Consider the following 27782-nt stretch of genomic DNA (forward strand, 5'->3'; position numbering starts at 1 on the left):
TAATGATAGAGATTTCTTTATTGCATTATGTCAAAAATTATACTCAACTAATATAAACTCTTTCTATTATGTTTTCAAATTCACAAATTTGGATTTTCCTAAATAATAGGTTAAAGTCTTGTTACAGCTCGGAGATAGAAACCCAAACTGTAACAGTTATTCATTAGAAGTAGCTAGCATCAGGTCTGCAGTAACGGCAGCAATCGTCTACAGCTCATCATGCTGATTCCCATCGACTTTCTCATCTACAAATATTAGGTTTGTAATAAGAGTGAGAAACCTATATAACTGTGTCTAGTAATCAATAGACACCCACGTTGCTGGTGCAGTGTTGGTCAGACTCCATTGCTGTTGGTCAGAGGAGGTCACATCAAATTACGAAGATGGTTATAGGAACTTAATCTTTCAAGATGCAAGATCTCTTGCAATCAGGTTTACAAAGAGATATGGTAACAAAACCACTCATCAGACAGAAGTGGTGGCTTCAACTCATATATATCTGGTATTGAACAGCACAAACTATAGCCTGCTTGTAATAGCAATTATCTATTTTCATTAATTGTGGCCACAGGCTATTTTTATCCGCCTCATGACAACATTGAAAAACTGTTTTTTGTGTTCAAAGATTGAACCTAAAAGTGTACGCTTGTGAAAGCTAGCAATTTATGAGCTTTGGGCAAAAAATCTTTAATTTTGTCTTAAAGAATTTAGTTTAGATATTTATAATGATTAGCTTTCTCCTGCATAAGTGTGTAATGGTTCTCCGCAATAGCTTTACGCTGGATTTCATTGTTTACTGTTTTAGAGAAAGCATGGAAAACATTGGTTTGACATTTGATCTTACCTGTAGATGACTGAGGAAGGTCCGCTTTCATCTGACGTTGTCTGTCTGCCATTAGAACATTTCGTATTTTCTCCAGCCTTTCTCTGTTGGGCATCGAAACAACTTGAAATTGTTTGGTATTTAGCTCCAGCACGCTGTTTGATTCTGGAGTAAATTCTGGCCAAGTTGGAATTCTTGATGAGATCTTTTGGGGCAGATTTGGATTCCTGTGATAATGAGCAGTGGTTCAAGTTTGAGCCAAACTGAGCCTTAGTAAATCATTTATTGGGATTTGTCTTCTCATATGCAAACAAGAACACAGAGTGTTAGACTATGCTACTCTATTCACGTCTCAGCATATAAACTTTGGAAATAAACTGCTTTGCAAGATGCAACTTTTGCAAACTGGCACTTCACAAGTCACTGAACAGCTCGCTAGTTTTAATGGTTAGATGTTGATAGGCCAATGTTCATGGTTGTCTGTTCATGGTTCTTACCCAGTTCTCGCAAAGTTTGTCCACATTTTCATCATATCCACTGACAGCTCTGTATTATCTAGTTCCAAAGAGATGAACGCTTCAGCCAGAGCATCAGCACTAACCATGTCTGCACAGTAAATAAAAAGAATGTTACGCTCTTCAAGGTAGCAATAGACATACAATGAAGAACCTATAAACATGGTACTTTTGATGTTGAAGCTCAACCTTCGAACTCATCATTGTTGCTAGAGTTAAACGTGTCATGATACCTGAGGTGAGATTTGTAATGGCAAAGGTAGTAATTCCTATTATTAATACTAGCAGCTGTGAGAGATCGTCATGTCCATTAACTATCTGCTCAATTATTCTTTGATTATGGAAAGGTGTTTGCATGGTGAAGATGGTAGTGAACATGGCTGAGAGTCTGAACAACCAGGTTCATCTCTCATGTGGTACAGTATTTTCTCCTAATGCACTTGGTGTGGCTACAAACGGGCATAGCCCTTATTCTAGTAAAGACTACTCATATGATTATTGTTGTTATATTAGATATTTCTCACTAGTTCTGCTAGTTCTGCTAGTTCTGCTAGTTCTGCTAGTTCTGCTAGTTCTGCTAGTTCTGCTAGTTCTGCTAGTTCTGCTAGTTCTGCTAGTTCTGCTAGTTCTGCTAGTTCTGCTAGTTCTGCTAGTTCTGCTAGTTCTGCTAGTTCTGCTAGTTCTGCTAGTTCTGCTAGTTCTGCTAGTTCTACTAGTTCTGCTAGTTCTGCTAGTTCTGCTAGTTCTGCTAGTTCTGCTAGTTCTGCTAGTTCTGCTAGTTCTGCTAGTTCTGCTAGTTCTGCTAAGGTAGTATCCATCCAGAGTCTTTAGACTACCAGATAACATCTTATTCGTAATGGCTCCTAATTTTAGCAAAGGGGTTTGATAAATACTGCCCAGCTGTTTATACAAAACCGCCGTCAAGACGCTTCCAGGATAATTAGCTTAAGTTCACCAATCACCATTATCTCTGGATTATTATATTATATATCTCATTATATGGACGACTTGTCAGAGGGATATGGACCACTTGTCAGAGGGGTATGGACCACTTGTCAGAGAGATATGGACCACTTGTCAGAGGGACATGGACCACTTGTCAGAGGGATATGGACGACTTGTCAGAGGGATATGGACTACTTGTCAGAGAGATATGGACCACTTGTTAGAAGGATATGGACCACTTGTCAGAGGAATATGGACCACTTGTCAGAGGGATATGGACGACTTGTCAGAGGGATATGGACTACTTGTCAGAGAGATATGGACCACTTGTTAGAGGGATATGGACCCCTTGTCAGAGGAATATGGGCCACTTGTCAGAGGGATATAGACCACTTGTCAGAGGGATATGGACCACTTGTCAGAGGAATATGGATGACTTGTCAGAGGGATATGGATGACTTGTCAGAGGAATATGGACCATTTGTCAGAGGGATATGGACTACTTGTCAGAGGGATATGGACGACTTGTCAGAGGGATATGGACGACTTGTCAGAGGGACATGGACCACTTGTCAGACAGCTTATCACTTATCAGCTTAAACTCCTTGGGCCCTTAGAAATACTGACAAAGTAGTTTCCTCTAGTTCCATTTTTACTCTTTCCTTTTTCTGTTCAGATCTCAGCTGTGACGTGCTTTGGTCTTCCAAGTTACCATTTTATCTGAAGTAGACCCTCTTTGCTTTATGCATACCCTGGTGTGACAGCCTTTAGTGTGTCAAACCCAAGCGTAACATCCTTTAGTCTGTAGGCCCCAGTGTGTCGGCCCTTATTTTGACAGCTTTAGTGTGTCAGCGCCTAGTGTAGCAGCCCCAGTGTGTCAGCTCTCAGTGTGTCAGCCCTCAGTGTGCCAGCTCCTAGTGTAGCAGCCCCAGTTTTTCAGCTCTCAGTGTGTCAGCTCTCAGTGTGCCAGCTCCTAGTGTGACAGCCCCAGTGTGTCAGCTCTCAGTGTGTCAGCCCTCAGTGTGCCAGCTCCTAGTGTAGCAGCTCCAGTGTGTCAGCTCTCAGTGTGTCAGCTCTCAGTGTGTCAGCCCTCAGTGTGCCAGCTCCTAGTGTGCCAGCCCCAGTGTGTCAGCTCCCAGTGTGACAGCCCTTTGTATGAGAGCATGAAGGCACTTGCCAACTGTTTACAAAGGTGGCCCAGTTGTTTACATTCAGACGTTTGATTTTGGAAAATTTTTAAGGTCATTGGGCCAAAAAGCTAAACCATTAGTTTTTAGCAAACATAACTAGCTACCTTTCCAGATACCACCCTTAGCTGCCTCCGCTGCAACATTCCCTGCTCCAAAGAGTAGAGGCAGTTCATCGCCATGGTCAGCACCACGTTTCAACCAATCCTGCAGCTGCCAGAGTGGGTTTTCCACATTATGCAGCTCAGTGAAGTAATAGCCATAGGTAGCCTTGTCACTGACACTGTGCTGCTCGAGCTGATTGGCAGTGTCTGCGTTGAAGAACTGCTCACCTGAAGTACAGACAGAAATTAAACGGATATCTTTGCCCTCCATAAATTGTTTAAAGGCTGACTTGCAACGAAATTCACATTACAGTTATTTGGTACCAAAATATTCACCATGTCTTACTCTGCTGTGTTGTAGGTGCAAAATATGTGGAAATGTGATTACAAGCTCCTGAAAGCTCAAAAACGAACAGTTAATCGCAGCCATCACGAAAATGTCATAGATTGGAATCCCTTTCCAAAATGGCTCAAATGGAACGTAGTTGAACACGATGGCTTCTGTTTACACTTTCATGCAACCTCATTCGTCAAAATATTTTCACAAATATACTTCACGCATTCACTAAAACCATGTCTATTGTCCTCATGCATCTATTTCATCATTATTCTAATGCTGTTATTTTGAGCACTGGTATCTCAAAACCTACCAAAAAATTCATCAAATTTTTGACCTTAGATTGAACGATTGCATATCACCCTCTGATAAACATGACGAGCCTGTTGGTGACCTGTGATAGTCAAAAATTGCTGCAGAAATAATTCGCGATGTTTGGCATGAAGTATGGGTCACATGATCAGATTACAACTAGACAATTAGACTAAGCTGAAACAAAACTGTAAAGTAGCGAGCATCTATATTTGATACTAGCTTTTTGGTGAAACACGAAATGTTTGTCTTAAACTAATGCTACGAGACGTTTTATATTGAGCCTTTTATTGGGCTTTCAATTTACGTGATAACATCACGTGACAAAACAATAACCAAAACGTTTGAGAGCGTCATCAAAATGAAGAGATTTCACACTACGGCGTTTTCGTGATGGCTGCACTCAACTGTTCATTTTTGATCTTTTAAGAGCTTGTAATCACATTCCCATATATTTTGCACCTACAACACAGCAGAGTAAGACATAGCGAATCTTTTGATACCAAATAACTGTAATGTGAATTTTGTTGCAAGTCAACCTTTAAACATCAATCTTTATTATATTTTCAGAAAGGAGGTTGTTAATCAGAAACATTCATCAAGAGGTGTTTAACTTGCCCACATTAAACCAGCATATTCAGGTGCCTACATCACTGTTACCACTTATAAACTTCAGGACAGTTAATAGCTCTTACTTTTACATCTACCTCCAGTCGCCAAAAAAACAGCAATTGTTGAAAAGTTACAAATAAGAACGCATTAACTGAAATTAAAATCGGAAAGACTACTAACTTTAACCTTCATTATGGTTATGCTCTGCTTTGAGATTAAGGTCAGACTTTGAGATTAAGGTCAGACTTTGAGATTAAGGTCAATAGATTTAATTGTTTGGTCTTAAAGTCAGTCAAACTATTATCACAGAGTAGTTCTGACAGATGATGTACCATGGCCACTGCATGAATTCTAAGAGCAGAATCTGATGTTTAGTAACATTGAGTCCTTATTTGGTAGTTGAAGCAAACTATACAAAGCAAACATTGCAATTGACGTTTTAATAACTTAGTGACTAGCTGTAAAACAATCGCTTTGGGAGGAGTTGCCTGCTCACACCAAAAATTTATGTAATTTGAAAGCGTGAGTAGGGACTTCTTTGTGAGATTCACATAATTTAAACTGGTTTAACAGTTATCGCAATCTAAACAAATTTTAGTTGTTTATTACTATCAGACTTGAAAATAATTTGATGGAAAGAAAACGTTTAGCATCTCACCGCTTCCTCTTATCTTCAAAGGACAAAAGATATGAAAGTTGAGATCAAATGATAAATAAATACCTAGAAAGTCAACAACTCTGAAGGCTCGTTCCTTTGGACTCATCTCTTCATTTAGACCAAAAGCATTTACGATGAAGTTGGTACAGAGTTGAGGAGAGAGAGGAGTAATCTGGGTGAGGCATTTAAAGTTGATATACTCTAGCATCATATCATAGTCGACACCTTCATCGACTGACTTGTTCTGCGCTTCCGCCATCCCCCGCAGCTCAAACTCATAAAATAATCCTCCTTCCTGTTTGTTGACACCAGCCATCACATCAAACCTATTACACATACAACCATTTTTAATGCATATAAAATAATATCTGATAACTCTACCTCTATATACCTCTGTTCTTACAGTATGTGACATATTCACACCTAGTGTGTCTCATACAGAGATTTGCTTTTACAAATGTCAAGCAGTTTCAGGAAGGGTCTTTGAAAAAGAAAAGTCAAACATCGCTGAATGTGTGAATAAGAAATGATTTATTGAACATTAGTAAAAGTCTTTTTTGGTGTTTCTAATGCAAAACTCAACAAGTAAAGTACATGTGAGTAATTCCGATGTGTTCAAACAAGTCACACTGGGTTTAAGAGGTTTCCGAGTTCTCTATAGGCATCTCACCTTTACCAAGCTGACAAAGAAATAATGCAGTGCATCACCTCGGCTCATAAGCCTTCTGACAATGTCTATGAAGCAGCGTACCTGTGAGAAAGTTCATAGCTGAGGTTCTCTACAGTGTCATCAGAGAAAAAGTCATCATCAGCGGTTGGTACCATGTACGTAGGAAGCTGCATCTCTACTATTTCCTGAGCTGTCAACTTCTCCATACATTCATACAAATCTTGGTCAACCGCGCAGGCCTTCTGCTCACGGATAGATTTCTCTATCTCACTCCTCATCCTCGGTGATATGTCAAACATCATGAAGGCCGTCCCCGACTATAAAATCATGTCAGTTTTTTGTGATGAGCAGTTAGCATGATAGCTTTGGTAACTTTAGTATATAATCTTGGTGATGTGAGAAGGCTGCAGAGCAGCGTTTAAATAATCTCTAATGTACATTACAAGAGCTAAGTTTTTATCTAATATCATCCTTGGTGACATTACGTAGTCAGGTTAAATTCTGTTCTTTTTTTTCAACTTATCCATTCAACTGAAATCTTACATTTTTTTCACTTTATGCTGATAAAATTTCATGATCTCAAATTTTGTTTTCTCAGTTTTATTATAAGTTGCTGCCTGCTAGATAAGATAGAAATGAGCTATATTATCACCGGTCAAGGCTGTTCAAAAGAAATTAGACTTTAAGACAAAAAACTAACTCTTGTAATGGATTATCTTCCGGGTACATAAAACTTCTGCCAATATAAAGGAGCACTTAGTTGACTGGTCTCGTGTAAGTGTAAACAAACCATATGTATGGTACAATTATACAGATGGTGCAGCTGTTGGCATGTAGTGACAACACTTGACAATCTCGTGTGTCTCATTGTAATAATTAGAGAATATTTGAATCTATTCTACAGCCAGATTAGTGTAGCAGTCTGGCACTTCGCTTGCAGATTACACCATTAAGTATTCTGATAAAGTTCCACTCTCCAACGATTTAGGGAAATGATGTCATCCACCTATTGCAGTTGCATCCTGGTAAAACAACTAAATTATCTTCCGAATGTTTAAAATAAAATGACGATGAGGCTTTACTACATAGTTGTACAGCTGCACACAGCTTGAGATATGGTCCTGCAAGTATTTGAAATTTACATAATACTTTATTTAGGATGGTCTGTTTCATTTCTAGCAGGTAAGTATGATTTCTCCTGAAACAATATGACTGAGTAAAGCAGTGACCTACAAGTGTACTGGCACAAGTGTACTGGCCCAAGTGTACTGGCGCAAGCGTACTGGCACAAGCGTACTGGCCCAAGTGTACTGGCACAAGTGTACTGGTGCAAGCGTACTGGCGCAAGTGTACTGGCACAAGTGTACTGGCGCAAGTGTATAGGTCCAAGTGTACTGGCCCAAGTGTACAGGCCCAAGTGTACTGGCCCAAGTGTACTGGCACAAGTGTACTGGCACAAGTGTACAGGCCCAAATGTACTGGCCAAGCGTACTGGCTCAAGTGTACTGGTCCAAGTGTACTGGCGCAGGTGTACTGGCGCAAGTGTACTGGCACAAGTGTACTGTCACACGCGTAGCCCCAACTTTTATAAAAGTCACCATAAAAATAATCATGAGTGGGAGACACAAGTCTACCTGAGCTATCCCTCGTTTAAATAGCCCATCATTATGTTGGCCTATTAGCTGAGACGAGACGCTTGCCCCTCCAGCTGACTGTCCAAATATAGTCACCAGATCAGGATCTCCTCCAAAGTGGGCAATGTTATCTCGCACCCAAAGTAGTGCCTCCCGCTGGTCCCAAAGTCCATAGTTCCCAGTGCCTAACAATACACACGAGTAATAGGACTATATAGGTAAACTAGTGGAATGTCCAACTTTGCAAGGGTATTAAAAATCAGCTTATAAACAGGGACAGGTAATGTAGTTGCTTGCCACTTGCCATTAGCCGGGCACATTGCCAATGGCTACTTTGAGTAAGTTAGTAAACCTACTAATAAGAGCTGTGAAAGCAAGCTTTAATCGCGTTGCGCCATAACAGAGAGCGGTATGCGTATTTTTACCTACATAGCGACATATCTCACCCAATGAACCTATCAATCTCGCGTAGCTACATTGGTAAGATATTTGCCTGATGAATGGGAGGTTCCGAGTTCAAATCTTCAGCGATACGGATTCTTTATTCCAGTATTTAATAGCTATAGCTGGACAAACCGAAGTACATACAAACTTGTAGATTTATATATATAGATATGTATCAAGGTATTTCTATCATGTGTTCTGCAGGTGAGCTGGTAACCCTAAAGACTCTTCTCTCACTTTAAATATTCTGAGCATTTGTAATTATTAAACATTTTTGCACCATCTGTTTGTTAGGATATTATTTTGAGTATAAAACCAAAGTGGTCCGAAGAGCATTATTTCAAATTATAATAATACCATCACCGTACAGTATTGATGTTGTAACCAGGAAGTAATGCTGCATGAAAAAACTAGAAGGAAAAACCAGTTGAAAGGCTTTTTGCACCACCGACAATAAACTTACAAAACAACTTTATAAATATTTGGTTTAATTGAATTATACTTTTCATGAATTTTTTAGAACCGGAAAAAATATATGGCCACTTTTTGTGAAAACAATGAATTGTCGTTATCAAAATTTCTTCGTAGTTTAGATGGTAAACAAACATACATTTATTAGTACAGATCTATTAAGTTAAAGTAAAAACCTTCATCACTTTGAGCTACTATGTCAACTCTCAAAGAGGAATACCATCAATTCATACGATGCTTTGTTAGTAGCTCTGAATCAGTTATTATCCTAAAACTCTGCATTTTAATAAACTTTACACTACTAGAAGGTGACCAACTAAACATTTAACAAGACTCTAAACAATAGCTACTAAATCTTTTTAGTAAATTGTAAACTATCTATTTCACCATCGTGAGTTGTGAAAAAAATTAAAATTGAACAGCTCAACAATATCCCAACAAAATTTTTAAGATTTTCTGATTAAATGTGATTTTTATGTCACAAATTTGGGATTAACTTTATGCTTTAACCTTTGTTCGCTAAACCAGCTTTTTCAATGCAAATACTGTGTAAGGTAGTACAGCATAGCGCAGCAGATGAAGCATAACGTATTATATCTTAGTATAGTTTAACATATCAAAGTATAGCATAGTTTACCATAGTATAGCATAGAATGGCATAGTGTTGTAGTTGTGGTAGCCTGTTGTGTTACAGTATAGCGTAAATTAATGCAGGGTGACACAGCGGTGCAAAATGTAGAATAGTACAGCTTAATATAGTTTGATATAGGTCAGTGTAGTTTAATATAGCATACTACTGCTTAGAATAAGTTAGTATAGCATAACGAATTCTAGACTAGCTTTGTATAGCTAGTTTTCCCAAGCTTAGTATAGCCCAGTATAGCTTAGTACAGGATATTATACATTAAGTTAGCACAGTATAACATATTATAGCATGACATAGCAAAGTGTAGTATATCATACAATGTACAATATAAGTGACAGAATAAGGTATAAGCCATACAGTTTAGTATAGATCACACAGTATAGGCCGCAGGGCATAGTTTAGCTATCACATTACACCATATAGGTCACTGGGCATAGTGTAGCCAAGACATTCTATTATATAAGTCATCGAGCACAGTTTAGCTGACATCATATACTATGTAAGTCATCAGGCATAGTGTAGCTCAGTGAATTTCAACTTTTGTTGAGTTGTGGCACATTTTCTATGCTTACAAAATTCTAGGGTAAACCACAAACCAAAATGACAGGAATGACATTCTAACACAGCTAAGGAGTTTTTTAATGTATTTATACACTGACTTAGTGGCCCGGTTTTGATAAACACAAAATGGATATCATTGCAGGAATGGTAGAAAGTATCATACAAAGTTTTTGCTCAACAGCTCTCAACTCCTTTCAGTTGTTAGTTTTTTTTTGGGAAATAGAAAATGGGAAGCACTTGGGGGAATGGGGAACTTCTTAGCAACAGATGACTACTCTGTGTAATTTTGCCAATCGGAGAAAAGGAATTAGCTTTGTGTGAGGCTCAAACTCATGCCATTCAGCTTAGCATATCAACTATTCACCTACCAGCGATAATCGGCCACCCTCGATGGGACAATGGCCAATAATAATATAGAAAAGTTTTAAAGCAATTTATTATCAATTTTCCACAGTGCACTTGTTGATCTCCCACGGCACACTAGCGTGCAGCGGCGGCGCACAAGTTGAAACTCAGTGGTGTAGCTAACACATTATACTATTTACATGTAGGTCAGACAGAATAGACCAACACATATTGTCATGCATGGCAATACAAACCTTTAGTAGTTGAAAGGAAGCCAAGCACTCCAATGCGGTAATTGATAGTAATGACAATGACATCACCAGTAACAGCAATGGAGCCGCTGACATAGCAGATGCCTGTCCCACTCATTAAACCTCCTCCATGAATATAAAGCATGACTGGCTTTTTCTCCGCTGTCTGCACCCCTCCGGGCACCAGAATGTCCATGAACAGGCAGTCTTCATCTCCAACATACTTTGCATCTGAATAACAAGTTAGAGGAATAGCTATTACTGCCTATCCCTCTGTTTGGTCCACTGCAATCAGCATGCTAAAACCTAAGTGAAGGCTAAAGTAGCAAGTACCAAGGCATCTCATCAGTATTCACAAGAGTTCAAATACAGCCTCTGATGATTAGTGCCTCACTTTTTTAAAAACAAAAACCCCTAACAGACGCCTAGCAGACATTTAACAGATGCCTAGCAGATGCCTAGCAGATGCCTAGCAGATGCCTAGCAGATGCCTAGCAGATGCCTAGCAGATGCCTAGCAGACAATTAACAGATGCCTAGCAGACGCCTAACAGATGCCTAACAGACGCCTAGCAGATGCCTAGCAGACACTTAACAAATGCCTAGCAGACGCCTAACACACGCCTAATAGACGCCTAACAGACGCCTAACAGATGTCTTGCAGACGCCTAACAGACGCCTAACAGATGCCTAACAGACGCCGAACAGATGCCTAGCAGACGCCTAGCAGATGCCTAGCAGAGACTTAACAGATGCCAAGCAGATGTCTAGCAGATACTTAACAGATGCCTAGCAGACGCCTAGCAGACACCTAACAGACGCCTAACAGATGCCTTGCAGACGCCTAACAGACGCCTAACAGATGCCTAATAGATGCCTAACAGATACCTTAAAGACACTTAACAGACACCTAAAAGACGCCTAGCAGATGCCTAAACTTGTACCTAAGAGCATGCTCACCTCCACCAGCAAGTTCTATTTGTGGGCACCTGTTTCCAGGTGATGTAGCATCAACTATTCCTTGCCATGCTGGAAGTCGCCTGGGTTTTTTGAGTCTTCTGTCACCAACTGGTGCTTCAGCATACCTCACCCCTGAAAATACGATGTCATCAGTTACTGGCTGATTTACACTATAGTATCATCTAGATTTGTATTATAGCGTATATTTATAAGGTAGTTTGCAGAATTGTAATATGATACAGACACTGTTAGTTACTAGGTGGTGTCATAAAACGATACATGTATTGTTAGTTACCATGCTCATGGCATGAGGGGCTAGCTTACAGACTAGGTTTTGCTAGTTAACAAGCGAGGCTGTTATCTTGCTGACAACTTATCTGTTATGTTTGATTTTAATGAAGACCTAAATCATCAGAGGAAATGCCATTACATGTACCAGTAGCAATGATAGTCTGCATAAGCATTAGAGTTTCTAAGAGGTCACAACTCCAACAAGCCAACAGTAGGTTTATCTATTTATTTAAGCATATTTATTATTATTTGGTATTTATAGCCACAAACCATAAACTTCTCTTCAAACCTACACTTCAAATATACTTACCAGTAAATAAATCCACCGGCACATCCTGGAATGTTTCACTTCTCCCTCTTAACTGTCCGCCATGACTCAAGGTGACTACTGGCTGGGCATTGCTGATATGGCAAGTATAGCATGCTGCCATAAGCAGTATCAGTGAGTAGGCAGCCATCCCGTGTGACCTGACTGTACAAGAAGTGTCAATGACTAGGGCTAGCTTATAACGGATACTTATAGAGAGGCGGCACCCTTGCTGACCTTGAAGCTCGGCGTACAATCTGTTCATGTATTTCTAGTCGTTTTATCTTAAAGTATTTGCTTAAAATCTTGCAATTGTTTACTCAGCACACATCATCTACTCGCTCTGATATTAGCAGGTCATGATGAAACCCGAGTGCGAGGTTCACAGTCTTAGTCATGAATATACAGAACTGAGTTGCTGGCAGCTCAGACTCAACTCATTGTGCAAACAATTTCTGAGTCACGCTGATGCAAGCAGCCCGGGTAGAATAGTTACAGATGCATATTAGGACATCAAGGTAACAAGTGCATATTAGGACATCAAGGTAACAGGTCCATATTAGGACATCAAGGTAATGAACTCATAGTGTAGGTCTACTTTGTCCACAGCTCGGGCTGGCAGTCTTCAAGCTAAACTGTATGGTTTCTAAAAATTGTATTACCAGTTTTGGTACACGATATTTTCATATCTGATTACAAGAGTTCTGAACCATGAACAGTAGGACCTAACCTGGTGGGTATGCTTGATGTTGGAAAAACTAACATAGGACAGGGATCATCAAGAAAACTTTTAACTTTAACATGAGTTGTAGGCCGGATTCTTGCATTTATTACTTTTTACACAATGTACATAATCCTCCATCTGTACAAGCAATTAAAATATTTGCTACTTATAACAGAGTCTCCATTTTTGTCAGAGGAAAAAACTCTAACAGCTTATTGGTTGTACAATTATCCAATGAGAAAATTGAAGTTTGCCATTAGTAGTTAGTTATTGAAATGACAAAACCCAAGACTTTACAAATCTATACTACGCCGGGCGTTCACCTAGTAACTTATATGATGAAGTGTTCTGTATGTTCTCTATAGACTCACAAAGCACTATTGACTTCCCAAGATACTTCCCATTCCTATTCCCAGTAAATGATAGTTGCATAATTGTTTTATTCGTATGGAGCTGATATTTAATTTTTTAATAATTCTGGTTTGTTGTTTGCTGCTATCGATTTCAGCACAGATTGTTCTGCATACTTATGCCATGAAAATCATAAAGAGGACGACTAGCAAGGTAAACTAGTTAACCGTAAGGTTAGAATTAAAGCAACCAAAGAAGACCTGGTGCATTTATTCCTAGAGAGCAGCAGTCATGTCATCAAAAATATTAGAAAAAGTTAGTGACCGGGTGACAATGATTTGGTAGAATAAGTCATAATGTAAAAGTCAACAACAGGGTTTGATATTATCGATGGCCTTCAGACTGAGCAGACAGAAATTGAGGATATTTTTGTAACCTGCTATGCCATTTTCAGCAACGACAACCATGACAACTTTTTATTCAGAATAGACAAGCTGCCCTGTAAGAAATCAGCTATTCATATCATGGAGGGAAGACAACTCAAGCTACTGTCTGACGATACACGCTGTTGTTACTGAACATGAAGGGAAGACAACTCGAGCTATTGGCTGATGGTATACGTCATTGTTACTGAACATGAAGGGAAGACAACTCGAGCTATTGTCTGATGATACATATCGTTGTTACTGAACATAAGGGGAAGACAACTCAAGCTATTGTCTGATGATACATATCGTTGTTACTGAACATGAAGGAAAGACAACTCGAGCTATTGTCTGATAATACATATCGTTGTTACTGAACATGAAGGGAAGACAACTCGAGCTATTGTCTGATAATACATATCGTTGTTACTGAACATGAAGGGAAGACAACTCGAACTATTGTAGAGATGATACATACTGTTGTTACTGAACATGAAGGGAAGACAACTCGAACTATTGTCTAAAATACATGCCGTTATTACTGCTTGTGTTAATCTAGAACTATTCTGAGATGTTGAAAATTTTGGAATCACCCACTTCTTACTATTCCATCTTTGCTGTATGGTTCTCAGTAAGACCCAAAAATAAAAGGAAATAGAGAATGAGGTGGCCAGTCTGGTGATTGATGTTGTGCTGCTGAATCCAGCTGTTAATGACCTTTGAGTGATGACAGGCAGCATTATCATCTTGAAATCACTCTCGCCATACTGACTGCTGTTGGGAGCAATGTAAGCATTTTGTAAAACTCTTTGATATTTTGCACTGTTCATAGTACCATCTAGAAAATCAATTCTCTCAAGACTTTTGGCTGACATACACCACAAATCATGACAGTTGTTAGGTGTTTGATTCTTACATGTGGATCAACGCATTTTTCAATGTGCATACTCTCCTGCCCGTCTAGTGGCCCAACTATATTCACAGTGACATACCTCACCACTGGCTATCACCCTATGCCAATCGTCAGCCTAGGGTTGATACCTTTTAGCTCGATCTACATAGTTTCTCTTTTTGTTGATCAGCAGGTTTATTCTTGCCTGACGCGTATGGTGCTCCCTTTCTCACAACCTTCTAGCTACAGTCCAGTGGCTGCCTTGAACATCTGCTGAGCTTTTGACTAACTAGCTAATTCTGCACAGGAATCGTATGCATTACTGTTTTCCAGCTTGCACAGCACTCCGCGCTGATGACAACTTGATATCCGCTTTCTGTCACTGTTACCTGATCATTGTTGAAAATCCTGTACTCTTATGTTTCAACGAGGTTTTTAGCAAATTTTCGCCTAATCCATTTATTTATTATCTATCTTTAAGCCAATGTTTAAAGAGTGCTACACCTCTAGGTGTTTAGAACATGAAGGATTTGCCAAATTTTGCTATTCTGTAACTAATTAGTTGGTTTAAGATTCCTGAAACGCTGCTTCGCAAGCCTGCTTTAAGGACACAAGGATAAGGGGCTGCACGAGAATAAGGGGTATGCACGAGGATAGGGGTATGCTAAGGATAAGGGTAGGTAAGGATAAGGGTAGGTAAGGATAAGGGTAGGTAAGGTCATCTATATGGGCCTCTATAATCTGAACTTGAGAAGCAGTAAGAAACTGAGAGCTAATATGGAACTACATTAAAACTAGCTGTACCGAGGAACACTAGTAGCCATATCTATTCTTGTCATTTGACCAGTTATGTGCATACACATGTACACATGCATTGTTTGTAATCTAACAAACAGTTGCAAGTGTAACTGTTTAGGTATGTGCAGGCTACTCATTTCAGCTTCACACACGATTGTATTTGACTGTGTTTTATTGTTATCTTCCTGTTCACATAGAGTAAGACTTCAAACTTGACTAATAAACACCCACAACAGGAAACCAGCTAATTTGTTTTCAGCAATTACAATCGTATATTGGAGTTATAATTCATTCAGTATAAGACAACTTGAATACAGAATTCACTCACAAACGGCTAGTCTACAGTGCTGTAATTAGTAGCGATATTTTCCAGATGAATAACTAATTTTCAATGTTTAACAGTTACAAATGTGAAATAAATAGCAAGTAAACTCCTACAAATCTTGCGTAGATACAATCATATTCGCTGCTACTCTACTGCGATTATGTTTAATCGATAAAAGAGTTGATGAATGAGTTATAAGACTTATCTAACACATCTGAATAAACCATGAGCAAAATAATGTACATAAATAATTGTTCTTCAATCAAAGATGTGACATAACACTGCACTTGTTGTGCGCCTGTCTGCAGAACTGGAGACAGGCGCACAACAAGCAGACTTTTCGTTTCTAAAACTTAGTCGCTATAACTGGACATATAGAGGACAAACACTGAGATTTATATATAAATATATACTAGCTGTACCACCCGACGTTGCCCGGGTAATAAAAGTCTTTAGACAGAAAATTGATTGGTATTTAACATATAACAACATTTGCCATTCTGACTTTCAAACTACATATCATGAGAAAAGTGTTTTGTGTAGTTGAAATAGACTAGGAGAGAAAATAAAAACAACTGTAAAGGTTGTAAAGTTCGTCAAACAACTGTAACTTTCAAACTTCATAACTTGAAAGAAGTATTTTGTTGAAATAAATCCAGAAGAAAAATAAAAATGTAAAAGTGTTTAAATATAAATGTAAAATCACTAATAAGTAACAGCTACATGTAATCTGTTTTGCTACGATTACAATGAAAATTCAGTTGGTTTACAGTTATATGATTTTAGTTTGTTTCAGTGTTGGCATGTGAAAATTGGCCTGCGAACATGTTGTAGGCTTTAGACGTACATAGAGAGAGTGGTATAGAAACCCATAGTAGTTATCTAATGCAATCACTTCCTGGTAAAAATCATCAACATCATCATTAAAAAAGTAACAAAACAATATGTTAACCTTAGTAACCAAAGGTACCTACAAGGATTTTAGTATTTTAGTGCATTTTGTGGTTATGATCTGCAAGATAATATGACATTACAATGTACTGCGTGAAGAGTTCTTACCTTCGAGACAGACGTGTAACATACTAAACGTTGAAACTAACTTAAATGAATATAGCTTACTAAAATAATTACCGTGTGCATACGGTATACGATAGCGACAAAGATCATTACGCCTTGTTTGGCTCAGTGGTAGAGCTCGGTGGTAGAGCTCGGTGGTAGAGCTCGGTGGTAGAGCTTGGTGGTAGAGCTCGGTGGTAAAGCTCGGTGGTAGAGCTCGGTGGTAGAGCTCGGTGGTAGAGCTCGGTGGTAGAGCTCGGTGGTAGAGCGCGGTATTAGAGCTCAGTGGTAGAGCTCAGTGGTAGAGCTCAGTGGTAGAGCTCAGTGGTAGAGCTCAGTGGTAGAGCTCAGTGGTAGAGCGCCTAGATCTTGAGCTTGCAGTAGCAATCTCCATGAGTTCGAATTCATCAGATTGCAAAAATTTAAATCCAAGATTTAAATAGTTATAGATGGACATACACAACGGTGAATACAAACACGACCAACTTTGAGAAATACATACTGTACTTTTCGGACTATTAACCGCACCCCTAAATAAACCACATCTGCTTCATTTTCAAAAAAATGATAGTAAAACAATACATAGGCCGCACCTTTTGTATAGGCTGCAGAACTCATGACGATGCTTTTTAACACAGCAACAACTTTGCTGGTTAAAATGGAACAGTGCCGTTAGGCACTGTTCCATCTTAATCAGACTGTATTAACCGACGCTTTTTAATCCAGTGCCTAGCGGAACATTACCGTTAGGCATTGTTTTGTTTTTTCTTTCACCGTTAAAGGCACGCTAACCAGAGATTTCGGTTAATGTGCCCTAGCGGTGAAAGAAAAACCACAGAATAACAGCAGCTTCTAAAAAAGCCACATGGTTCAAAACAACAGAAAAACGTAGCAGCTAATAGTCCGAAAAGTATGGTATATACATTCAGCCTAGCTCAAGTTCTTCAAACTCATTTGGTCATTATTTTATTACTTGTGCAACGCCAAACTCTCGGCATTCAGTAGTATATATATCTTGTATATACATCTATACATATAAATGTGAAAGTCTGTCCTTCGGTATGTACAGCTATAGCTATTATCAGAATGGCTGTAGCTGGTCAACGCTGATACAACCTCATGGCATACCGTCATTAAAAGCCTAGCGCTTATTAGCAAGCTTACTGGAATTTTCTATTGGCAATGTGCCAGGCTAATAGCAAGTGGCGGGCAACTCTCATTACTTCTCATTGTTTATAAATTGATTTTTAATATTATTTTCCATTGGCAATGTGCCAGGCTAATAGTAAGTGGTAGGCAACTCTCATCACTCCTCATTGTTTATAAGCTGATTTTCAATACCCGGGCAACCCCGGGAGCACAGCTAGTGTATATATATCTCAGAGTTAGTCGTTGCTCATTTGTCATGTTATGTCCCGTTATAGCGATAAAGTTTTAAGAATGGAAAATCTTCTTTGCACTAGATTTAAATTTTGAACCTCCAGCCATCTGCAGACAGGCATGCTATCCTCTAGGCCAAGCGGCTTTATTTCTATACAAAGGAATAATTGCAGTAGTAATCATTACACCGGTTAAAATGGGCACGCTTGAGGCGCTTGCAAAAGTACTATTGGTTACTACCAATTCTCTTGAAGATCATGATTGATCGCGTGAAAGATCAAGACATGTTACGCTACGATTACAAGCTGGCTTCACGGCTCTTATTTAGTAAGCTTAAGTTAGTAAGCTCAAGTTACTTAACAAACTTAAGTTACCAGCTTATAGCTACTCAAATTAGCAAATTTCCTAATTTTGTCATTGGCTAATTAATCATTTTACCTAATGGCAACTACCTTACCTGCCACTGTTTATAAGCTGCTTTATAATTCCCAGTGCAACGACGGGCGTTCTTCTAGTATATACACTGTATATATATGCTAGATATATAGGCCTATATATATCACGTAAATATTACTAGGTGGAAGGCCGGCATTGCCCGAGTAATAAAAAGGTTTTTGCATAGAAAATTTAGTTTTACTAATCATTTGCAACATTTACCATCCTAACTTTCAAACTTTCTATCATAAAAAGTGTTTTGCGCAGTTAAATAAGAAAAGCAAAAACAACTGTAAAAGTGTTTAAATGTGAAATAATTAGTAAGTAATGGCTAGATAAAGTACGAATTATTAAAAATATAAAAGTGAGTTAAAACTGATACAATTAAAACATCCTGAGAAAGACAAAATAAAAATTACCAAAATGTTGAATTAATAACAATGAAGAGTACATTGAATTGTGCGTATAAAAAAAAGGCTAGTGTTGCTGCAGAAGCAATCTATCAAACTTTGAATACGACAATGCTGGTAACCTTATTCCTATGATGTGATGGTTGAAGGCAAAACCTTACGGAGGAATGCCACACATCTCAGGAAGCCGAACGTGCAACAAGTTTTTTTCAGACAAGAGAGATGCAAAGAGAAAAGGGTGAAATAAAAGAATTATAAGATTCTGGCAGCGAAGAAGATTCTGAAACACAAAAAAGATGTGATACATTGGAAAAACAAAAAGGAGACCAGGAATTACTTATCCAATTTCAACAACAGAGCCACTAGAAGTGGGAGAAATGTTTCTAGAAAACATATGTCAGTAGATTATGACTGGAATTAGGAAAGGAGGTATAACTGGAAGAACAGAAAAGAAACAGTTACTATCAGCAAAGGAGAATAGAAAGAAAAATAGGTTCCGAGACCTAAAGGAGATTGTCAGCGAAAGGAAAAGGTTCTCTGCCATAAAAGGGTTATGGCCAACTGGCCGCCTTTTCATAAAAGAAAACAAAGGGGGATGAAGAGAACGTAAACCAGAAGCAAGAAAGACTTGCCAGAGCAAACGCAGAAAACAAGGGAAAAGGAAAAAGGGGATTCTGGGAGAGGAGATGTAGCCATGAAAGTTGATGAAAGGATTTTAGGCGACAGTTATACTTTGGGAGAACTTACAGATGATACAGATGAGCTGAGCAGACGACAGTCAATCTAAAGATAGTTATAACATCGTTTACACCATGTTAGTACCATGTACCTGTTCTTTGGTTGACGCCCTTTTGTCTTTTGTTTTCTTTGTTGAAGTCTTGTTGTGACTGTGCTCCTTCCTTTGAATAGTATTTTCTGTTGGTTTTTGTTTGTTGAGTTGCTATTATTAGTCCGATTTTGTGTTGTTCAAATTTTTTCTTACAACTGTGAGGCTCATAGTAATACCACATTTAATTTTTTACTTTAAGTTCTTCTCAGAGCCAATTTTGCTTTTCACATTTCCTGCCTGTGATTTTTGTACTGCTGAATTATTTTTAGCCAGTATTTTCTTCATATACGCAGTTGTGAGGTCGTAGCCTACTCAGTACCTATTCATAAATTTTAGACAATGACCTTTGATGTTATTTCTTTTCACAAATTTATTTATTGACCTTAATTTATGACGATTGTGATGTGTACAAGGCAGCCAGATCTAGTGATGCTGGTGTACTGTGTGATTTTTTGTTTTATACTAAAAGTGCTGATGTTAGCACATAGCTTGATTTCTTTAAATACTGAACATGGAATTCAGAGTAACCTTCATCAGTATATTGGTCCCAATTGCGAAAAGGTCAGCAAAAGTTACAGTGCCGATAGAATAGGAAAAATTTAGTGGAAGTAATCATGGCTGTGGACTTACATTTACATACTGCCAGGTTTCTACTAGCAAAACTATGAAAACTAATCAAAAGTGTTTCGATGGCTCGTATACAAGCAAAAAGATCTCTTAGAAACAAATCAACCAATATAGAACGCAAAATCCTTTTCAACCCTTTAATAAGGCTACATGTATTACCGAAAAAATGCTAGATTCATCAATAAAAAATGATGAGATAGCGATACTTCAATTTAAATGTTTGTGCAGTATCGTAACAATTTGGAGAGGGGATCTCATCTATGTTCACACTAGTCTTTATGTGAATGATTTGGAGAGGGGATCTCATCTATGTTCACACTAGTCTTTATGTGAATGTCGTCAATCAGCTTCTACTGTAAAAGCAGTTCTTTAGAACTTGTGGCTAGCACTTTATAGTTAATGTTACTGCGTGTGTTTCGTCCACCCAGTGACTCAAATGAACTTATGATACCTGACCTACTGATTAAAACAATGACTGTAGTATCTATAAAAAAGATTCCAATTTTCCAGATTTCCAGATTCCAAGTATTGATAGAAATGAATTCACTTATACATAATGGAGCCAAGTCGTAGTATGGCCCTTTTATTTCTTGTATTTATGATTCATGCTTGAGTTAGCATCTGTTCCAGCCTACTTATTTATATCATGATATTCGACCTTCTCTATTGAGCGATCGTGCTATTATTGAATCTGCTTCAGTTTTGCAGACCATACCTAAACTCAAAATCTGCCACTGCAATTTATTATTAGTTTATATTTTGCCATGCTATTTATGGTATCCACATTTATTATAATCCAGCTCCAAGATGTCACAAAAGATTTATTTTTGTTTACTCTGCCAATGCTAAATATTTATTTTACTTCAATTCAAGGTTTCAAGACTTTTCATGGTTTGTGTCCTCGTTTTTTACATGACAGTTACAGGTTCTCAACCCATTTCAACTTACGTGATGTGAACAAATTGCATACAACCACTAACAATTATTTTGAAAATATCATTGCCAACTGCTTTAACATTCTTCCACCTAATATTCGTTCTCTTAGCCGAGAAAGGCATTTTAAACACTATTTGTCAAACTATTTATTCCCTTTTAATGGCTAACTGTTGCCTTTCTTTGTTTTTGTTTTTCTACTGTTCTATGGCCTAATTTGAAAAAAATTTCTATTTTTAAAATGAAATTATTGCCAATAAGGTACTATATATATATATATATATTTATATACATGTATATATGTAGTTTACACTGTAAAGTGCTCAATAATCGAGTCAATTAGAGCTGTGTATGAAGTTTATTAAAAACTACAGGTTAAAATCATTACTACTATTAGTTTCATGCAATCGCGTTGCAATCTTCAGGTAGAATGACTAAAATGTATAATGTACAAGCTATGAAATTATAAAATTACTTTATATAGCTAAGGGCTTAATACTATTGTCTGATATAATTATAGTATACAGCAAAGATGCCGTCAAATTATGTTATTGAGCTAATTAGGTGTTTTTTAGCGTGCCGGCATGTGGATATCAGCTCACTTCTACTGTTAAGGCTGGCTAACTTCGGTTTGAATAAGATGAAGTACTTTTCCCATAGACATAACTGGCAAGATATGTCTATGGAAAAATATGCCAGTGCGCTAAATGGTTATTCGTGTGAGAGCAGGATATATTTTAGGTGCTGAAACCGATTTGTTGTTATATTATTTTTTTGTAATGCGTGTTTAACTAGTTGCAGCGTCGTTGCTTAAACCAATCATTTGTGTTTCCTCATCTGCTTGTATAAATAAGCTTTGTGTTTTATGTTATTTGACAATTGCCTGTAAGTGTTTTGTAGCCTGTCAGCATTTGAACAACTAACTGAAATTGGCTAACCAGCTCTAAAGTACTAAGTCTGCAAGAACATTTGTAGCTGTTGTCATGCGTGTACTGGTTGTGGGTAGATCATTATTGCAGGGTAAACAAACCTATTTGATTCCATGGAAATTTCTCACAAGGACTAATAGTAAATATTAACTTTTGAAGACGATATTGTTGATAAACTCAATCGTGTTAATTTACTTGCTAATGCTCAGACCTGCTCCAGTTTGTCAATAATAACATATTGGTACAATATGTACATGTTGACAACATTGAGAAAGAATGAGTCATTAGCATGTCACTTGTCAATAGGAACAAGTGTCATAGAACTTGTCACTCATACAATATGTTCTGTTTATATCAGTTGATTGTTTTTATTTCGAAATTTCATTAAAACAGATTAACTTTTAGACAGGCTTGTTCCGGTGTTGTGCATAATACTCACAAGCAAATGTTCTGAGTTACTTATTAATCCAACACATCCACAATTAACATGGTGGCAGCGAGTGTTTCGGACCTGCCCCTATTGTTGGTTTTTATGCTCTTTCTGATGAGAGTACAGTGCACCCTCAAGATACGATGTTAATTCGTTCAAGGGTTGGCATCGTATGGTGAAAAATTCGTATATCGGGGTATAGAGACCATTGTAATTAAACAATGCAAACACCCCCTGGTAAAAATCGTCAATTTTTTTTTATAAAAATGTGTACATATTGACAATTAGCAACAAAATAGTATGTTAACTTTTGTAATTATAGTTACCTACAGTAACTGTATTGTATTTAGTGTATTTTAATGGTTATGATCTGCAATAAAACGCAAAATTATAATGTGTGTACCAAATGCAGTACATACGGTAAGGAGTTCTTGCCTTCAAAAGATATGCATTACATAAACTTTGAATTCACTTCAAGTAAGTTTAGCTTGCTAAACCTACACTTAAAACTAAGTTTTAGTATGTATCAACTTTTTATCACGAAATTTTATCCTTCAGCAGTTCCTATCTTCACTTTCACTATAAACTTTAGCCTATCTGTTTGAAACCTTTTTCAACCTAAATCAATAAGGCCGAGCGATGCAGTTATAGAAAGCGGCCCCTCGCACACTTGACCATTTAACGGCTACCAAAAAAAAAAAAATTTTTATTTTCTATGCAGGACGTACATACCTTTGGAGTAACGTGGCTTTAGCTGGTACATGTAGCGAGTAACGCAGAGATGAGGCAAAAGCGTATCAATGTTAATTATGGTGCTGTGCACTTGAAAATAAATTTAAAACGTAATGAATTGGAATTTTTTAGCAGGCTAAAAGAAGTTGTCCATTCCTGTCCAATTCTTCTACCTTTTCTACAAAAAATTTGATGGTGCAATGCAGAAAATTGCTAGCTAGCGCTTGTAAAAGGATCCAGAGAATGTGGTACAGTAGTTTGTCTTGTATGAAATGTGCACAAGAATCAATGTAACCATACATAAATGTACAAAGTTTGTACGCATTTATACCCAATGGGGAGATAGGGCTTTAGCAAGTTTCAGAAAGTAATGTGGATGCGTCAACTATCCTGAGTAGCTAGTTATATGAGTTACGTACATACATACGATGAATTGTATTCACGTAGAAGATAACAAGCCCATATGCAAAGACATGGTTAAACAAGAGAATAAAACATAAAATCAAAAGGAAACAAATAAAATGAATAAAATATGAAAAACATGCCACACGAGAGATAAATAATATATATTATACAAGCATTGTTTTAATGTACCAGTCCACATCAGTAAATTAAACACTTGAAATATTTCTGCAATTGTGGGGTTTTCTGTATCTTCTACATCCTCGCCTTTACTAAATGGTTGCTCCTTTTGAATGCTGATCGCGTGCATGACCTAGCTCATTCAAATCTTCAGTCGGAAGCTCTTTCTTGTGCTTGCTTTAATGGAGTTCTTGTTTTAATAAAAATTGCAAATGCTGATTGGTTGCGATCATATTCCTTGACAATGTTGATAATACGGGTGCCTTCTTCTTATTTACGACATCCAACTTTGTTGACATAGAAATCATTTTTCCTTCATTTTGTAACGTTTGCATCGGTCTCAGATTCCATAGATAACGAATTAAATGTAGATACTTGTAGTTATATACGTATGCTGACTTAAAAGTTTATAGTAAAAGCTATAATAACGCTACAAATGAATATTTGCTCTCGCTTGTGCATTTTATACGAAATTTTCCACGCGGATATGAGAGAAGTCGATCATCGTGTCTCTTCTAAACATTCTAAGAATGTTTTTGGCAAACTATATTTGGGTTTTTTTTTTATTTCGACGTATGTTATGAGCACACCGATGGCCAAATTTTAACTCGGGCGAAATTTTTCTCAAATTCGTATGGTGAAATAAAATTTGTATAGCGAGGTGAAGATATCACAATGTTTGACTTCGTAAGGTGAAAAAATCGTATATCAGGGTAATCGTATCTCGAGAGTGCACTGTACTTTTAGAGCTGTTACAATGGCCGATGTATGTGTACGATCCTCCGAACCCCTGAAACTGAGACAATGAGGATGATGCTTAGATTTGGACTGTTTGGAGAAATGTTTGGAATTATTATGCAACAGCCACTAGTCTTGCAGCTGATGTAACTGGGCGTACAGATGCTTACCGTGTTGCTGTTCTTATGAGCACATGGGGGTCGGATGGGATTGAACTGTATGGCAGGTGTAAGGCACCAGCGACAGTAAAGGTGAAAAATGTCCTGGACACTATTGAAGCTAAGATTAAGGGTGATAGAACTGAGACTTTTGAAAGATATGTTTAACGTGTGGAGTCAAAAAGAGGGTGAGTCAATGGAAACTTATATCATTGCTCTCAGAGAGCTAGCAGGCAACTGTAACTTTTGCAACTGCTTGAAGGACTCACTACTAAGGGATACGATAGTGCTAGGTATTACTGATGAGCAAGCTAGACAACAGCTATTAAGAACTAAAGATCTTACACTGACGCAATGCATAGATACTTGTAGGATTATGAAGCTGCAAAGTCACAAATTCAGGTGATACCTGAAAATTCTATGACTAGTGAGGTTAATCGAGTAACTTAGGAGTACAAGGGAGCTAACAGCTCTACTTATCAAAATCGAGCATCACAAAACCCAAACAGGGCAGAGAACTTCATAACATACAGTAGATACCATGGCTCGTCACATGTGAAGGGGAAGTGTTTTGCATATGGAAAAACGTGTAATTTGTGTAAACGCCAAAATCACTTTGCAAACGTATGCAAGTCTAAGGTAGAAAACATGGTGACAGCACAAGATGCTGATCATGACACCAACAGCAACAATGGCTATCATGAGGTATTTCCATAGATATAACAAACCCTAGATTGGCGAATAGCTATCATTACAATAGAGCAAAAGTGAGGCATATAATTGGCTATTGTTTTCACGAAGTTATGTCACAGTGATATGCATCACAGCATCAGAGCATTCAGTTGAGCAATGAGTTTAGTACTGAAAGCATGCTTGTCATACTAGTTTTCAAGTCATAGAAATAACAATAAGACCATAATTTTGGTGAAATGTCATCAGAGGAGACTACAACACACCAGGCATGGCATTGCTCAATATCTTTTCAGCAACTACTCTCACATCAACTACTTCCAAACCTTTAAGATCAACCAGGATCACATTGAGACTCTGTTTTCCAAGATACAATCTAAGAGTGGCTATAACAATAACCCGGATGTGCAGTGCTTTAGATCTGCACTTTGAGCACTGCTCATAAAAGCAGATATCACACCAAGTCACAACGCTAACTGTATGATTTGGACGAGAGCAGGGCTAAAAAAACTGGCCAACTCCTACATTCTCTGGCTAGAAAGAAGAAGGAAGAGACAAACGCTGAGGAAGGTGAAGATGAGGAGTTTGGTGATGAGGAATTTTTTCTAACCATTAACATCACCAAACCAGCGGTAGATATCTGTCAGTACCCTATGTCAGTCTGACATAACCCTATTCTCAGTTAAAAACAGAGGAGGATTGGTGACGCCAAACCCATTGATAGGTCGAATATTTATTGCTGCAGAAAAGTGCTTATACGTTCACACACGGAGAGCTATGGTATCACACAGAGAGTGATTAAACAAGTAACATTACAGACACTAACATGTCTCATTACATAACCTCAATCAAGGTTTCACATGCACAGTGCATGCCACCAATCTACGCAAAACAATATTAAATCGCTATATTAAAATCAGAACACACTACATGTATATGCCTCTTCAAAGCAAGAATCTAGTTCAGCCAGCCTTAAACAAAAACTATCTCGTTTAGTTATTCACAGTCATGTCTAATGGGTGTTTAATACAGTGATCCAGCTTAACTGCTTCTAAATCTCATTTGATTCATTAGTTTGTTATTAGCTTAATTTCTATTTGGTCACTTTTTGTATTATCAATGATATAGTAGCTTCTAAATCATTGGTATTATTTATTACCATGAGTGTAAGATTCTTGCCTTTCTCATCCAAAGTCAGTTTTATGTATTTTCCATAGATATATAAACTTAGATTGGCCAATAATAGCTATTCCAATCGGTTGCCTTGTCAGACTTAAATAGCATGACATAACGTCATTGTATTGTACCTCATGCTTGACTGCACTGTTGTTAACAATGGAGCTAATCAGGAGAAGGTGACAAAATCACATTTATTTTCACATAAAAACCTTCTTGGATACATAATCCAGTAAACTAAAGCAATTGTGTGATAATATCTGATAACCACCATAGATTAAAACTAAAAAGCTATGAATTGCTGCACAAAAATCATGAGCCATCAGGGCTTTATTTGCCACCCTCTCTTATCCCCATTCTCTCTTTTCCCCTTCTCCAAAGAAGAAGTGAGAAGGGGAAAAGAAAGAAGGGAGAAAGGAGAGGGGGGGCAAATAACCCACCCACTCAAAGAGCCAGACCCTGGCTAAGTAAATAGTCTAATATCATGCTGAACTAAACATGACTAAATATGATGAGTATGCAAGTATGTCTTAAGTCAAAAATGAGACAAAATGATTATTTTACAGCTGGCTATGTAGCTGGCTAGGTCATCAAAGCTGAAGTGTAATGATTGTTTCACTAGCATCGTGGATGTTACCAACTATGATGTAAACCAAGCAACGAATTCCCTAATCATAGTTAAGAATCATGATGGCTTGACTTTGTCTTCGCCTGTGGCGATTGAGGTTTGCAACCACAGTGAGAAAGCGACGAGAGTGTTGCTTAGTAGTGCTGGATTGGTGAAAAACTTTCCCAGGCTAGCACTAATTGCCACCATAGAGAAGTGGCCGAGATTCAACATCATGCTATTGTTTAAGTGTAATCATCAAGCTAGTAGCCTAGCTCGTGAGATAGCAAAGAGATATATTTCGATTAGGGCGCATTATGAAGCTAAGAATAGAGCTGTCACGGGTAGCTTGTCTGGTCTTGACCCACCGGGTCAGAGGTGCCCGGTCGGGCCACCCGACCCTCAGGTCTTCCTATACAAAGACACCGGTAGGTTTATGGCTAAACAACAGCGGTTGTATATCGCTTTTTAAGCGCGATTGAA

General features: G+C 38.0%; 1 protein-coding gene across 2 annotated transcripts in view; it reads right to left on the reverse strand.

The window, feature by feature from the left end:
• LOC137387368 (bile salt-activated lipase-like) overlaps positions 1–27782 on the reverse strand; it is a 37818-nt gene continuing 10036 nt past the window's right edge. Inside the window, exons 2-11 of one of the 2 annotated variants that reach the window (XM_068073773.1) lie at positions 12076–12237; positions 11481–11606; positions 10519–10746; positions 7798–7982; positions 6245–6480; positions 5557–5819; positions 3578–3802; positions 1321–1429; positions 845–1050; positions 1–245 (exon numbers count right to left, since the gene is read on the reverse strand). In XM_068073773.1, the coding sequence (XP_067929874.1) occupies positions 208–245; positions 845–1050; positions 1321–1429; positions 3578–3802; positions 5557–5819; positions 6245–6480; positions 7798–7982; positions 10519–10746; positions 11481–11606; positions 12076–12223 (1764 nt within the window). In that variant the 5' untranslated portion in view covers positions 12224–12237 and the 3' untranslated portion in view covers positions 1–207. Of the gene's footprint in view, positions 246–844; positions 1051–1320; positions 1430–3577; positions 3803–5556; positions 5820–6244; positions 6481–7797; positions 7983–10518; positions 10747–11474; positions 11607–12075; positions 12238–27782 lie in introns of both variants that reach the window. The other variant, XM_068073772.1, reaches the window with a different exon arrangement.

Source organism: Watersipora subatra, chromosome 2, assembly GCF_963576615.1.
Source record: "Watersipora subatra chromosome 2, tzWatSuba1.1, whole genome shotgun sequence".
Lineage (NCBI taxonomy): Eukaryota > Metazoa > Bryozoa > Gymnolaemata > Cheilostomatida > Watersiporidae > Watersipora > Watersipora subatra.